This window comes from Temnothorax curvispinosus, unplaced genomic scaffold (assembly GCF_003070985.1).
Source record: "Temnothorax curvispinosus isolate PA1 unplaced genomic scaffold, ASM307098v1 QBEX01001334.1, whole genome shotgun sequence".
Lineage (NCBI taxonomy): Eukaryota > Metazoa > Arthropoda > Insecta > Hymenoptera > Formicidae > Temnothorax > Temnothorax curvispinosus.
Window position 1 is genome coordinate 123298 of NW_020211114.1, and position 15897 is coordinate 139194.

Sequence of the window (15897 nt, forward strand, 5' to 3'; positions counted from 1 at the left end):
TCATTTTTTCCTTCTCGCATTATCCGATAAAAATAATATAAAGGCCCTTTCTCCGCCCTTTAATTCTCTTCCTTTTCCATTCATTCCATCTGGATTGTCGACCATACCACGTCGACACGCAAAATATCTCAGATATGCGAATAATTAACCCTAGAATCCATGATACATTTTTTTGACCTTCTAATCCATGACTGGGGGCAATATCGACCCCACGCTTTATTTGATCGTAAAACCGGTCCTACAGAAATAAAGGGCCTTTAAACCTACATGAATTTCTTCGTTTTTTAATAACGAAGAGAATGGTATACGGTAAATTTAATTTTACTCAAGTTTAGTTAGTGAAAAATCCATTTAAAGACTGAAAAACGCAGAAAATCAGCAAAAACCTCTTTTTTTAAACAAAAATTTGTATCTTTTTTTGTAATCAACCGATTTTAAAATTTCAAACGGGGTTTTAAAGAGGACACATTAGACTATTAGAAAAAAATTGTCATCGCTATGTTCTGTTCAAAAAGTATATTTATTTGGGACTATAAAGATGAAGAAATTCGCAAAGTTGAAATACGGAAAAAGTCGATGAAAAAACCATAAAAAATTGTATTTTAAGTATTATTTCATTTTTATTTGATACAAAATAGTAAAAAATATGAAAAAAATGAAACATTATATCGCCCAGCCATTTTCTGCGAAATGTCAATCTTCTTAGGCAACGGGATTTTTACCGACTAAATTGTGTGATATTTCGTCTTAAATAATATTTATGACTATTTATGCTCAGATTACGTAATAATACATGATATATATTGATTCTAGCGAAAAAATAAAATTAGCTTACCGTGACGAAACTCAAACGGCAAGTCACGACTGGGGTCGATATCGACCCCACGCCCGCTTTACGACTGTGCTACTTCACTGCTAGCGAACAACTAACGCTGCGCCCGACATAACCCTACTTTTAGAAAGTTGAAATGAATTATGGTTCAGGTCCTGAGTCGATAATGTCACTCGCTAGCTCAGGAGCGTAGTTCAAAGTTCGCCTGGGGTCGAAATCGACCCCAGTCATGGATTCTAGGGTTAAAGAATAAAGCACAAGAAGCGTAAATAAATATCCGTCCCGAGTATATAACTGCGTCAATAGATAACAGATTTATCGCCGAGTCATATATTTAAATATCTCTCTCGTTGAGATATATATCTCAAGTATTTCAACCCTTACGTTTCAACCCCTGATGCAACGCGAGTGGCTCGGCAACATTCGAGAAAGTGCACGAGAACCCATGCAGGCTGATCGACCACCTTCCGACCAGCTTTTAGTCGCAAAGTCGCAAGTGACGGCTTACTGGCAAGGAGAAATTTGCTTTCCTGATCAACCAAGTGTGAACTTAACGCGAGACCCGAGATAATCGGTACAAATACGAAATAGGTACCGCGATTTCGGGCGACGATTTCGATCGCGCGGTAGCTCGGCTTGACGTTTCGCGAAAATTCCCCTCCAGTTTCACGCGCCTCCGACTACCGAGAATTTTAATTCGCACGAATTTGTTCGATCGGACATGACGGAGACCTCGATGATCGAGTAAGACAAGCCGCGCGACACGCTTCATTTTCAAATTAAGAAACAAAAATCTTTCGTACAGTCTCGAGATTCACGCGGATTTGTCTCCGACGTTTGCCCCCCGAACTCGAGAGACACACTCGAGACGCCTTTGTGCCTTTGTGCACACCTATCGATAACGACGTCGGGGTCGGCCGTTTAAATAAATGATCGTCCGTCGCGGCCGCACGATGTTGCACTTACGAGGCCGTTCGCGCGACGCTCGTAAAGCCGCGCGATCGCCAACGCACGCACGCACGCATGCACGCACGCTCGTTTTCGCGCGCGCGACGAGAGAGAGAAAGACAGAGAGAGAGGGGGGGGAGGGGAAGAGAGAGGGAGGCGAGAAGTTGGCGCGAGTGGTAGACGCGAACGAGACAAAAGAAAAAGAAATAAAGAGAGAAGAGAGCTCCGGTGTCGAGGCGACTCACCAGATACGAAGAAGGCAGTGACGTGAAAACAGCTGAGGTCCTACGGCCATACTGGCTCCGAGCACCGACGACGACGACGACGACGATACGTTCCGCGGAAGCGGCGAGAGCGCCGAGCGTGAGCACGCTGTGTGCACTGTGCCGTGCGTCGCGACGCCACTCGGTTTGCCCGACTTATCCGACGCCCGCGATCGATTATCGTAGTCTCGCGCGCGCTCGAAGCTCCGGCCCGTGAACGCCTGCCCTCTCGCCTGACGCCTCACGGCCCCACGTCGCTCTTCGCGCTCTTCGCGTCGTCCGCGACGAACGTTGCTGCGAACGGGTTCCGTGAGCTCCAGTGTGCTCGTTCGCGTGCGCCTAAGCTTCAACTCGCGACGACCGCGGAGGACCTGCGCGTTCTCGCCTCCCGAGAAGAGTCCCGAGCCCGCTCGCTCTTCGTGACGAGAGGATAAAGATCACGATCTCGCTCTCGCGCACACGCGCAGATAACGCGTTTTTGCTCTCTCCGTTTCGCTTCCTGGAAAGCCAGATGAATCATAGCCTGGCGATTTCCCAAACATAACCTTGTTTTTCACCGCGGTCAAGTGATTTATCGGAACTCGGCAAGTGTCACTCCTAGACGGCCCGTCTCTCCCACGATCTGTTCGATCTTCGAAACACATTGCTGTCTTTGTGGGAATTGTTGTACTGCACTTGTATCCGGAAATCTGGAACGCGCGATAAAAATAAAAAATTTATTAAAGAATTTATTACTCTATTGATTAAAGGAATTTTTTATTTCTTGATTTACGTAATGTAAACAGTAAACAATGAAATGCCTGTTGATTTGCAAAAGATTAATTTGCTCCAATAATAAAATATGTCTATCTATCTTACGTCTTACTTTTATTCTGTCCATTTTATTATGTTATAAATACTATATTTTTAATTTCATGTAAGTGGCATAGTTGCAGTCTTGCTGACACCTTATCTTTTGAATCTCTGTCTTTCACGCGCATTATATTTAATTATTTATCTTGTTATTAATCAATCTTGTATATATGCAATAAATTATTGAATACCAACATATTTTTTCATAGTTTAATCTGATAATAATATAATTGATTATTTCGTATAAGTCTTATAATCTTCGGGTCTAATCCATTTGGACAGGAAAAATGTTCAATATCTTTCATTTATTTCCACCTGTATACTTTTCGCTCAGTTTCCTGTCAAATAAAAGTAAAAAATAAATTCTTGCAATTCTTACACATGTTAACTCCTATCAATAACGCTCATAGATTCTGATTGTAGTGTTACAGTTTAAAAAAAGCGTAAAGTTAACAATATTATTTTAAAAATGTATATGTTTTAAAAGGAATCATGTGCGAGTGGAAAGAAATGATTACGCATTTATTGATTTTTCTTCAGTATGCTAATCAAGTCCTTCTGATGTTGGCGATTATTCCAGACAGACTTCTGTTCTATGACTTGTCCACCAAAAGGCTGCCTGAAACTAGAGGCCTATTTGTTTTAGGTTTCTTTGTATAGTGATCGAAAAGTAATAATAATGGTTTTCTATTGCCTTCTCTGGTAAGGAATATATAGACGTCAAAACCCACCAAATCGTACAAATCGATAGTTTTGGAGCTGCATGTCTCTTTTATTTATCACTATTAATTGTAAGATAAAAACAGACTTTCGTTTTATGTTAAGGATAAGGTTCTAAATAAGTGTACCTTTACATTCTTGTACTTTTTACATTTTACTCGTCATTCGATTGTAGTCACTTCGGATACAGCGTAGAAAAAGAAAAGCATATGAAATCACAGGCGAATTAAGTGCGTCAAAAGTTCCCGATGATATCTATTGGTCCTAGTAAAAGTGTCACTCTAAGCGACATTTCAATATCTGAAAAACAGACTTAAATGCTAAACAGACTTAACCCCCTTAACAACTAGTGGCGCTTTTGAAGCGTGCGTTTATATCCTGCCAGTTAATGATGTCGAAGATTGCTTGCACGTAAACGGGTCGCACGTTCTTATATTGCAAATAATAGGCGTGTTCCCACACGTCGATGCCGAAGAGAGGAACGAGACCGGTCGTGGCTTGCAGGGGATCTTGATTCGCACAGGTCGCTAGCCTCAGCGACTTGGCTTTCTGATCGTAACCGAGCCAACCCCAGCCAGAGCCCTGAATCGCCACGGTCATCTCGGACAAGCGTTTCTTCATTTCCTCTAAACTGCCGAAGTCTTTGCTGATTTGTTGCGCAAGGGCAGCTAAGAAAAAAAAAATAAAACGTAATATATCATCCATCTACGCAAATTACAATTATAATATATGAACTACAATTATTATCTTATGATTGACATTACGCGAATTAAAAAGTATTTTTATATCTAATTGTTTTTCACATATATGCATAGATTTTTTACCACAAGAAGATCTACATATATTTATTAAAAATTATTTACATTTATTGATGATCTCTTTCTCTTCTCTTAATCTCAAGAAATATAAAATTCTTTGATTTCTATGTCTTTCTTATTTGTCAAGTGCTTTTTTGTTTGTTTGTTTTTTTATTTTAACTTCGTAGCTTATATAAGTTTGAAAATTTTGGAATCCAGGTTAATTGGACCACGTGTGGTAGACATTGATGGTGATTATATACCTTGTGAAGCTTGTGAGATGCAATTAATGAGAATAAGATCAAGTAACATTGTCGTTAAACACTGACTGAGTCTTAATAAAATCCCAATCTTCATCGTGCACTCTTATCCAAACTTTGTAAACATAAAGTTTTATAAGAATCATTTTTTAATTGCTTTAAATTGACTTGAATATTATGCAGATAATCCTTTTATGAACTGGAGAGTCTAATCAATTGTGTGAGAAAGAGTTTAATCCACTTGTTTCTCGATATTACCATCCGGATTGCTACCATTGGGCGAGAGGTTGCACCAGAAGATCGAATGATTAAGATGACCACCGCCGTTGAACTTGATAGCTGGGCCCAGGGCGATTTGTGTATTGACGTCGCCTTTTGCGACTGCCTCCCGCATTTTCTCCTCGGCTACGTTCAAATTGTTAACGTAGGTAGCATGATGCTTGGAATGATGAAGCTCCATGATCTCGCTGGATATAATCGGTTCCAGAGCCTTGTAGTCGTACGGCAGATCCGGAAGTGAATGCTTCGACCTCGCGAAGACATCCTTGCTGCATCAGTCACCGAAAAGAAAACATTTATAGATTAAATTATTGTGTGTATTATAAAGTAAAAAAACTAATAAGTAAAATAATATAATTAATATATAAAATATAATACGTATGAGTAAAATAAAAACATTTGCCCCGTTGTTTCCAATTTGAAAAGTTCTGTTTTCTGTTTAAAAGCTAATGTGTATAATTTTTCTGCGATTTCCTTTATTTATAGACATTAAAAGTGATATAATTTTAATTAAACCGCAATATAATATTTATAATTATAATTAGGCGGTATAATTTTGATTACCGCTATATAAGTTTACAGAAAACGATTTTTATTTCTAAAATCTAGATGATCGATTATGAAGAATAATATAACATAAAGGTAGCAAAAAAAAATAATCTAAATGTAAAGGTGTGCGAGATAACTCTACCGGTTGGAAGTACTCTTTACAAGAAAAAAAAACAGTAAAAATATATATCTCGCGAAATAACGTTCTGGCAATTAAATTATTTGTTTGCAAATTTTGGAAAAATAAAACTGTATTTCTAATCAAAAAAATCCCGAGGCAAAAGTTCTAAAATAAAAAACAAAAATAGTTCATTTCCTTTGACAATTCGCGGATCAGCTGTTGTGCCAGTTCTGCGTTGGTATACGAAAAGCACAACAAAAGTACTGACACATTTTTTACACGATGATTTTACATAAATTATTAACGTCGGCTCATCAAACGATTCCGAGCAAGAGCACGGTAATTGTAGCTATAGATACATCCCGAAAATATCATTATAAATATGTCGAGTGGTCGCGTGCCAGGTTAGAAATTACATAATGCGAAAACAGCAGAGCGGATTCGCCGAGGCGGCTATCGTTTTACGCTTACATCGTGCTGGAGATTAAAGCGCGCCTTGCTGCGAGCATGATCGAGGCGAGGGGTGAACTGTCTGTTCTTCGGGTAGCTGCGATTCTACCTTTTCCAAGGATTTGTCCAAGTTTTCTACTTGCGGTTGCCCGTGGTTCCGTGCTTACGGTTCTACACACATATGCAATCTACACAGTTCTACACCACCACCACCCGTTGCGAAACGCCAGCGATTCACACGCGAGCCTGCTCAAACTGTTCACCGAGGACGCCGAGTTCGCTGCGATACCGACGTCGCGAATGGAAATTTGCGTATATAGGATTATAGACGGTTTTTGCGCCGAAGTGCCGTTCCCGGACGGAAACCTGAAGTTTGCCCATCGGTGTGTTCCAATTCCAAATCGATCGATCGAGTATCGCCGGCGGCAATATCTCCTTGTTTTTCAAATTGAACTTTTAAATATATACTATATTAAATTTGATATTGAATTTATTTACCTTTCAACCCTGTTGATTAAAGATTGTCCTTGAAATTGTTAAATTTTCTTCTCTATTTCTTCGATGCAGCGCTTCTTTGCCACGCAATCATATATTATATTAAATGCCAAGTATGGAATGGAAGGAAATTAACATCTTCAGTCTGAATAAGGAATCCTTTAATGATCATGTCTTGCAGTTGAAGATTCACAATTCATGTTAGCATACTTCAGCGGTGAGTGTGTAAATTAGCGAACGTTCTACATCGCGTAAGCGAAAAGGCGGACGTGTAAAAATTTCATTGGACTCTCATCGAAATACAAGTTGCTTTCAATCGCCCTTAAATTATTTAAAGAAAAGAAGACACCATATGCTTCGATTGCAAAATGTGCGTAAGAAAAGGCTTTACTTTACGTCGCGGCGTCGCTCGTAATTCAAAAGTTATTGTAGCATCGATATCTAGACAAGAATAATAATGGCACTGTATGGAAAATTTGGGGATGGAACGTATCTCATGCGTATATATATATATATATATCTCGTAACATTCTTTTCGATGCAACTTTCGATATCCTCTATTTTTTTCCTCACAACGTAGACCGCGAACGAAATTGAAAGCGCAAATCTTTCCGAGGGACGCGATACGAAACAAATCTGCATATACAGATAATATAAAATATATCAAACGCTATACAAGTTTAGTTTAGTTTAGAGAAAATTAAAAATGTAAGTTTAATGTATCAGTCTGTGAGATCAATCCATTTGCATCGCTAAGACTAACGTTGTGTATTTTATGTCATTTGCTTTATGTATGGTTTCCAATTGTTCAATAAAAGCAAAACGCACATTGTACAGTGGGATCGATACATGTCTCACATTGCACAAGAATACATATGTACACATCGGACCGTTACGTACAGAATCATGCGAAAATCTCACACTGCATTTCTTTTTCTTTTTCTGAAAGCATTATAATTTATTTATCTAATATTAATCAGGCGTTTATTTTTTATTCTTGACAATATCTTTCGAATCATCCGTTCCTTTTACTGATTAACTAAAGCCTGTGCTGGTTTTTGTATAGAGTTTTAATACAATAAATTTACAAAATACAAACAAAACTCGATTGTTCTGGTTTTCCTTACAGCGCGTTTGGCTGTAATAAATTATATTAAACCTATTCAGATTTCTCGTCTGATATATCTTTGCAATGTAATACGCAACTTGGTCATTTGCAAGTAACTCGACGTAAACGTGAACTTTATATATCAATCTAATGGTATAAGAGTATTTACAGGCTTATTTTTTTTTTAGACCAATGCGAATATTCATCCTTTGCAGTTTATCACGAATACAGGTACTGAAATTACGTTTCTTTATGGCTAATTATTTATTTATTCGACCAATTCATCTTGTAAATAGCCGGCGTTGCTTTAGATGAAAAATTTTATACACAATAGTAACGGGGATGTCAAATCAAATATATCGCGAATTTCAATCACGTGTGGTTATTAGTGTCGTCCAAAGTCAACCTAAAATAATCGTTCATTCCGGATCACTCTGCAGAGTCTCGCCATTGGTTAAAACTAACGCGTCGTCATCGGCCTCGTTATAATCGAGAGAAAGAATACTCTCCCTCCGTTTCTTCTTGTGCGTCCTTTCATCATCACTACTGGCTGCACTTTTCTCCCTCTTTGTCCTGTCCCTACCCCGCGTTGTTCGCGTTATCACCTCCTCCCCGTTCGATTTACCACTATTCCTACTGTGATTTTTACTCCTTAACAATCGCTTGTTCCGATTCTCCTCCTGCTCCTCCTCCCTATCACTAAGTTCCTCGTTTTCAACCTTAATAATTAACGCCGCGGAGTCGCTAGAACTCTCGTCATTATGATCGGCTTGATTAAGTTTTCTCTCTGCACGTTCTGTTCTTTCGACACTGGTAAGCTCACTCTGGGGCGACGTTAACGGTGGAGTCCTTACACCTTTGCACATATCACTGTCCTCCATCGGTTTTGGAACTTTCGTATCTGGTACAGCGGTTTCTTCCGGTTCCTCTTTCTTAATCGGTGGCGTATGGGGCGACAAACCGTTGGATAAATTATTGTCGTTTGTATTCGCCTTCAATGCTGAATTCTCCTGTTGCAGTAGCGTGACCGACTCTCGAGCCTTGCGTAGTTCTTGTTGTAAAAAGTAAATGGTGCTCTGCATACCCTCCACGTCCTCATCTAAATCTTGCAGAAACTCGTCTAATTCTGCAAAAGACAAATTAAAAGAAAATGTATGAGTTATATTTGAAATGTTTCGAACGTAGATTTCAATTGTAAATCAGTGAATATCTAATAAGATACCTGATTGTGACTTTTTCACTTCTTCACTGAAACTCTTTTGCAGAGCAAGCTCGCCTTCCAATTTAGCAATACGTCCACTGGCAATCATACGACCAAGTTCTTCATTTTCCTGATATAACAATCTACATTTTGCCATTAACCTTTTCCCCGTATTACTGTAAATAAAATATTTAATTAGTAAAAATTTGTGTCGTGCAGTTTCTTATTTAACGTATAAAGCTTTTATCACCTATCCGGGGTAAACTTCCACGCGCTTAGTTCATTCTGTGTATCCTCCAATTTGCCCTTGGTCGTTATTAACTCTTGCCTTAATTTCTGTATCAATATATTAACAGCCGGATCTAATAGAGCGGACCTTAATGCAGCTGCGGACGGAGCTTGGGTGGCTTTCATTTCAGTTATTTGATTCTAATAATGAAAAAAATAAGCCTTTTTTTTATAGAGTCGTTTAGAAATAAATCTTACGAGATAAATTGTACTAGAATTTCGATGTATCTGAGAATAGTTACATACAATATACTCTTGCAATTCCTGTTCTTTAGAGGCAAGCCTCCTTACTAAGATCTTCTCCCTGTGAGATGCTTCTATATATTGTTGTCTGTATTTGTTTTCGGATTCTCTCAATGAAGTTAGTTCACCTATAAAGGAATAGTCTATAAATTTTTCTACTTCTAGACCTTCAACATTCAATGGTATCTGTGTTTCTTAAAATTGCAATAGTAATTACATATATATATATATATATATATATTTGTGATATATGTATATATTTATATCTTACAAGAAAAATATTTCTTGTAAAATAGCAAAGTTATTCGCCATATGTTAAAATAATTACAGCGAAATTATGGAATATGTATTTCATGGGAGATGTAATACATACACACATACGCGCGCGCGCATATCAGTTTTTGAACTATTTTAAGCCTGCAAGTTGGTTTTGTTTCTTCAATATCTAACAAGCAATTAAATTATATTTTCTTTTTTCAAAATTTAAAAGATGTTTTATATAAATTTTATCTTTTAATATTTGAACATATAGATTAAAAATGCAAATATAAAAGTCCAGTACCTATGTGATTTCTGATTTAAGTGAGCAATATTTATATGCAAGGATTTAGAATTATTTTTATGAAGTGTATTAAAAGATTAGAAAAGAATAACATAATTTCTGTATATCATATTTCTCTGCATATATATTGATTTCAACAAAAATATAAAAGTTTGTTCCGTTGCATTTTTAGTTTTTCAAAGCTAATTAATGAATAAAACTTATTATTTGGAAGAAATGTTAGCATATATACTTTATTCTACTGTAAAATTTTTATAACAATATATTCAAGAATTTTCTTTCTATAATTATAAATAACTTTTTCTATATTTTCTGTTTTCTAATTTATTTTATAAATAAATTAAGAATAAAAATTTATGAATCGTATTAAATATTTGAAACCTCGGACTGTAATTGTATAAAACATTCTGTATAATTTGTATATATAATATATCAACAGAGTTTTTGATGGAATCAAGTATACTGGTGAAAAATTACTATTTATAATTTTAACCTAAGTGCGCATAAATAAACAATATACTTTTGTAAGTACGTGACTATGACTGCCTGACAACTGACATTGTTAATTGGCGCATACTTTGATTTTTGGTGTCGTTGCGACGTGCCATTTGTGAGACTCTCTGTACTTCGACCAAGACCAAGAGTGGACGTTATTTTTCTTCCGCAAGAATCAAGCGTGTACTTGTTGCAGGCACAGATGTTGTAACGAGACGCTGGCCGGGTTAACCCACAGGTATGTACTTTTGAAATTCATATCTGATACCAGGATATTATGGTGCAGGTATAAATGCATGCACAAGTTGCATTCGTAGTAAGAATATGTAGTAGGATAATTGGTCTAGGAATACAGTTAATTAAAAATTGCATTATCTCTAATTGGAAGAACAGTTCGAGGACAAGATAATATATGTAAGGATACGTAGACCAGACGAGAAGGGAGAGGACAGATGATGGGATTGGGTCATGTAGCGTTCCAATTGGTAACGACGAATGTGGTTGCGTACTTCACCGAGATTTAAATTTCACGCACCCCAGGTGCAGTAATTTGTAGGCCAAACGGTGACACGGATCCACTCTTATTATTCCTCTGAGCCATAAATTCAGCGCCATCATATCAAACGCTGCTTTTCATCTCATCCTCCGTTAACTAGAAACTCGGTATTTCGAATTTATCACGCACGGCACACACTCTCCTGCATTTGGCAGTATAAATTATTTACACCGCAGAGATATACGCGATACACTGCACAGGGCACTTGTGAAAAAATGACATTCTGAGCAAGGCTGTGCCTTTCACAACATCGATGCATGGCAGACACATTTTTGGCAGAGAAATCTTTGCTTGTTGACACACATAAGCACTTGTTACCTCAGCCATTTTCACTATTACTCGCTAACCATGCTCTTTATGGCTGATAATGTAATTGCTCACAAGAGAATTTGGACTAAACGTATTCCTTTTTTGTACGTCATATATGTGGCTGTCACTCCACCCGTGCTCACAAATACCTTGAGATATATCGCTTTATGTCACGATACATATGAATCTTTAATTACCCGCACTATACACACATCACAAATGTAGTTTTGGAAATTAATATATTAATATAATCACTATATCGTATATATGAAGCGCAACATTGTATCTCAATTCCATATTTAATCTCTCTAGTACTTTTTTGTGCAGATACATTAAGATAATCTGATCGCACGTGAACTAAGCTCTCTCATAGAGCGATAAAGAAGTAGTTTCCTACAATTATACCTGGAATACTTATTTACTAAAACTCTCTCTCTCTCTCTCGCTACCTTAAATCTAATAGACAACTTAATAATAGTATCCTGAACACTGATCTAATGAACCCTACGCTTAGCGTCTCTACGAGAGTCTTGTCTCTTACAAAAGACCGTTGTGTTCTGGCATTCGTTAATTCGATTAAGATATGTGGTGAGTGAGGTGGTCTCACTCGTGTGATCTCAGTACCTTCCTGAGCTGCCGCCTGGGCTTCTAGACACTCCACATACAAGTCCTGTTCGTGCCATTTGGCCGCCAGCTCGTCCTTTGTCAAGCTGTCCAATTGTTGCTGAGTTAGCTTCACGCGCCTTGGTTGCCTAGGCGAGTGCGGGCTACTCGGCTTCCCACCGTTGCTGCTGCCCTGAGGACTCCTTGGCGAGGACGGTCCTGCCGACTTGACCTCGCTGCACTCATCTGCCATTTCCACCGCTAGTTCGCAGTTGGACGTTAAAACGTAGAAGAGACCTTTACGCGAAATCTTCTATTCATCAATGTTACGATGCCGATGAATCGCGCCGCTGACCGAATACTACTGACGCAATCGGTATTAGAAGGCAGCCATCTGAAACGGAAACACATAGCGCAAATAATATCAAACTTGACATACAAATTACGAGAGCATAAGCTCTATCTCTTGAAATTGCAATAACGCGACGCAAATAGCTTCCATTAGGCAAATCAATTTGTTCTATCGCGCTAGGATATTCGAAGGAATTCCGTAATGCAGGTGTGTCGCGTTGTAAGATCGTCAAATTGGAAATTTAACGATCCTCGGTTACATCCAATTAACCTATTAGGTAAGTCGGTTAAGAGATTATCTGCGACGAGATTTAGACCGTTCACTCGTCGCATATCCGTACAGTTGAAAGCAAACTTTAGAACTAGAGTACAAATGTATCCATTTTTTTCCAGTGTGTGAGAAATATACTGAACCTTATTGGAAAATATCAGACTCGAATTGACGAATATCCGTGGATATTCCGTCCAAAAACGTCAAGGATAGCGCGGCGGCGTCTAACAAAGCGAGATCACGCGAAATCCCGAGAACGGGGAAACGGTAAAGGAGAGGCGTCGCCGGAATCCGCCGTTGCGGCCAGTTGCGGCAGTCAGGGAAGCGGAATGCATTTATCTCCGGTCGAAAAAGACAGTCGTGACGCCATTACGTCGGACATGTCCGCCACGAAGGAGCAGCTCGCGTTACATCCAAGCGTTTCGTTCCCCTTTTTTTCTTCTTTCACTCGTCCCCCCCCTTTCAGTCTCTTTTCCACCTTCCGGGAAAACGATCGCGATCGCGCGGATCTCGAATCGGGCTCGCGGCACCGGGCAACTCGACGTCAAAATCACCGCGATCGATTGTCACGCGGTTTCTCGGACACCATCGGAGTCATCGGACACTGCCGCGCGCGTTAACACACTTTTTCCCTTTTTTTTCCTCTCCTATCTCCCCTCTCTTCTCTATCGTTAAAAGTTCGCCCGACTCTACCTACCGTCCGTTAGAACGGTGGACATTCCATCGTGACGGCTGGGCTGCTGGGTATCAGGAGAGAGACGGGACGGGTGACATCGTGCGTCCGTGAGAAAAAAAAAGCGCCAAATAGGTCCTCTCCGTCGTCCGCGTGCGGCCAACTTCACTCCGCGATCGATCAATCCGAACGGAGCCGAGTGCTGCGCGAGCGGCCAGGGAAAGACGCGCGTAACTTCACGGCTGAACGCCTAGCCGTTCTCGACGCGGTACGCGTATAATTCGACACCATACGCGGAAACTTGGGGGGAACGCCGGACAAACGCTCGCCGCGGGTCAGAAACGCTGACGACTAATCATGAATGACAATCACCCCCGCGCGGACCGCGAGAGGGGGGAACCGGAATGGCTGAACGGGAGTGTGCCAGCGCATGCTCCAATCACGATCGACCTATGACGAATGCCTCGAACAGGGTTGCCAGATCAATTAGAGAAAGATTTGCTCCTCTAACGAGTATTTTATATATAAAACCCCTAAACAAACTCTTCAAATTTTTTCCTAAGTTTAAAGTTCAATTGTTCATGATATTATTCTATTTCTGGAAATTAGGCGTCTTAAAAGTGTCGTTGTAACATTTAAGTAACTTTTTTTTTTGCAGAATTTTATAATTATATAAATTATCGCAATTATGGGTCTGTTCTCTATTTGTTGAACTGGCTATATACGCTTATAGTTCAGAATTTATTTTTTTTACTCTACACATTAAAAGGAAAAAGATAAATTCTGAACTAGTGCAGCCAGTTCAGCAAAAAAAAATAGATCTATCAATTTCGTCGATTTTGTCAATCATGCTGATTGACGTTTTAAAAAAGAATTGTTATAACTTTGCAAAACTTTTTGGAAATCTCATGAAAATTGGACTTAAGGAATTCCATGTCACTGTACACTAACGCCCTCGTGGTAAATACCAATTTGGCTTCGTCTTCGAAGCATGTGTACGTATTGTTGAAAGATCAGTCAAGATCAGTACAAAAGTTAATGATTAATACGTGATTACAATAAAAATCACAATGAACCCACCAGGTATGAGCAGTATAATCATTTTTGTTGTTGGATTTTTGTTTTTCTTTCTCACTGACATGATCAATGATATACATATAGATTATATTATGGTTAGGTTAACTCACGTGTACAGAAAAAATATAAATGCAATAAATTTCTAAAAATGCAATTTTTCAAATTAGAAAAAGATAATTATTTTTGTTTTAAATAACTTCTAAGTCTGAAAAATGTAATTTAAAATCTTGCATTACAAAATTATTCAATTATTCAAAATTATGTTTATGTTGTTTCTAGTGGGCAAAAGAGAGAGATACCATGAAAAGACACCAGTTGGTAAGAAAAAAAACAGGCACTCTGGAAAGGTGCCAATTAATAAAACAGTACTAGCGAAATATTCTAAAGGTCCGGGACTTGAGTTAAGACGAAAGACAAGTGCGATAAAAAATAAAGTTCTGAGGGAGAAACTAAAACAGAAAGAGCGAGCTATAGAAGAACAGGTGGAAGCTTCTGCTCGGACGGAGTTACTATTGACGGAAGAGCATGGCTATATGGAAGCAGAACCTGGAGAAGTCACTACTGAGTATCGACAGAAGCAAATAGTGGAGAATGTGGATATAACAAGTGCGGCTAAACGTTTCAAACTGGATCTGCAGTTTGGTCCGTACTGCTTTAGATATACCAGAAATGGTAGACACTTGCTCTTAGGTGGGAAACAAGGTCACGTGGCAGCTTTTGACTGGGTGACGAAGAAGCTGGCCTGTGAAATAAATGTGATGGAGTCTGTGCATGATGTTACGTGGCTGCATCTGGAGACCATGTTTGCGGTAGCGCAGAAGGATTGGGTTTATGTATACGACAATCAGGGAATAGAGTTACATTGCCTGAAAAGAATGAACGGTGTGACGAGATTGGAATTTTTGCCATATCACTTTTTGCTTGCCAGCGGATCAAAGGATGGTCACATGGCTTGGTTGGATATATCTATAGGCAAGCAGGTTGCTCGTTATAACTCCAATTTGGGTAGAATATCTGTGAGTTTTGTTAAAGATTACGTTGATTTCCGATTGTTGTATCTCAGATGCTTACCAACAACCATTTAATTTATTATTATAGGTGATGACCCAGAATCCAAGTAACGCAGTGTTATGTGTGGGCGACTCGAAAGGAATAGTATCTATGTGGTCTCCAAACTCTCATAAACCATTGGCGAAAATGCTTTGCCATCACCAATCAATTATGACGTGTACCGTTCATCCATATGGGACTTACATGGCAACCAGTTCTATAGATAAATCTGTGAAGATATGGGATGTCAGGCAATTAACAGGGCCGGTGAGCCACTTGCACCTTCGTTCACCCGCTCATCGTATGTCTTACAGTCAGCGTGGTTTGCTTGCACTTGGAATGGGCAATGTAGTTGAAGTTTATAGGTAATTTGCTGATAAAATAAATTTGCTACAATATTTGATACAATACTTTTATTCATACATACTTATTTTTATATCAGGGAAACTTCTGGCGATTTCAAGCCATATTTGCGACATAGAACTGCTCGCAATGTGAACTGCGTGAGATTTTGCCCATATGAAGACGTCTTGGGAATTTCTAC

General features: G+C 38.9%; 4 protein-coding genes across 16 annotated transcripts in view; 1 reads left to right on the plus strand and 3 right to left on the minus strand.

Moving 5' to 3' along the window:
• LOC112462762 (kinesin-like protein unc-104) overlaps positions 1 to 2306 on the minus strand; it is a 28653-nt gene extending 26347 nt beyond the window's left edge. For 6 of the 11 annotated variants that reach the window (XM_025028817.1, XM_025028810.1, XM_025028782.1 and 3 more), the window contains exon 1: positions 2026 to 2305. The gene's annotated coding sequence lies outside the window, so the exon portion shown is untranslated. Of the gene's footprint in view, positions 1 to 2025 lie in introns of all 11 variants that reach the window. The other 5 variants (XM_025028858.1, XM_025028875.1, XM_025028845.1 and 2 more) reach the window with 2 other exon arrangements.
• A 1340-nt stretch (positions 2307 to 3646) lies between these two features.
• On the minus strand, positions 3647 to 6426 carry LOC112462658 (superoxide dismutase [Mn], mitochondrial-like). Its single transcript, XM_025028565.1, has 3 exons — positions 6093 to 6426; positions 4931 to 5220; positions 3647 to 4283 (listed from the first exon to the last, which is right to left on the minus strand). The coding sequence occupies exons 1-3, from the start codon at positions 6128 to 6130 to the stop codon at positions 3955 to 3957; spliced, it is 657 nt and encodes a 218-aa protein (XP_024884333.1). The 5' UTR covers positions 6131 to 6426; the 3' UTR covers positions 3647 to 3954.
• A 279-nt stretch (positions 6427 to 6705) lies between these two features.
• LOC112462644 (pre-mRNA-splicing regulator female-lethal(2)D-like) lies at positions 6706 to 13676 on the minus strand. Of its 3 annotated transcripts, none has more exons than XM_025028535.1 (6): positions 13251 to 13676; positions 11953 to 12325; positions 9410 to 9534; positions 9126 to 9304; positions 8897 to 9051; positions 6706 to 8800 (listed from the first exon to the last, which is right to left on the minus strand). In XM_025028535.1, the coding sequence occupies exons 2-6, from the start codon at positions 12182 to 12184 to the stop codon at positions 8094 to 8096; spliced, it is 1398 nt and encodes a 465-aa protein (XP_024884303.1). In that variant the 5' UTR covers positions 12185 to 12325; positions 13251 to 13676; the 3' UTR covers positions 6706 to 8093. The 3 variants fall into 3 exon arrangements, with proteins under 3 accessions (XP_024884303.1, XP_024884311.1, XP_024884320.1); XM_025028543.1 differs by lacking the exon at positions 13251 to 13676 and adding an exon at positions 12697 to 13158; XM_025028552.1 differs by lacking the exons at positions 11953 to 12325; positions 13251 to 13676 and adding an exon at positions 10546 to 11533.
• A 364-nt stretch (positions 13677 to 14040) lies between these two features.
• On the plus strand, positions 14041 to 15892 carry LOC112462737 (WD repeat-containing protein 46-like; the record flags this gene model as incomplete). The annotated part of the gene is made up of 4 exons (XM_025028684.1): positions 14041 to 14309; positions 14583 to 15319; positions 15402 to 15718; positions 15796 to 15892. Coding segments are annotated over exons 1-4 (1164 nt in total), but the record flags the coding sequence as incomplete, so codon positions are not given.
• Between the last annotated feature and the right edge of the window lie 5 nt (positions 15893 to 15897).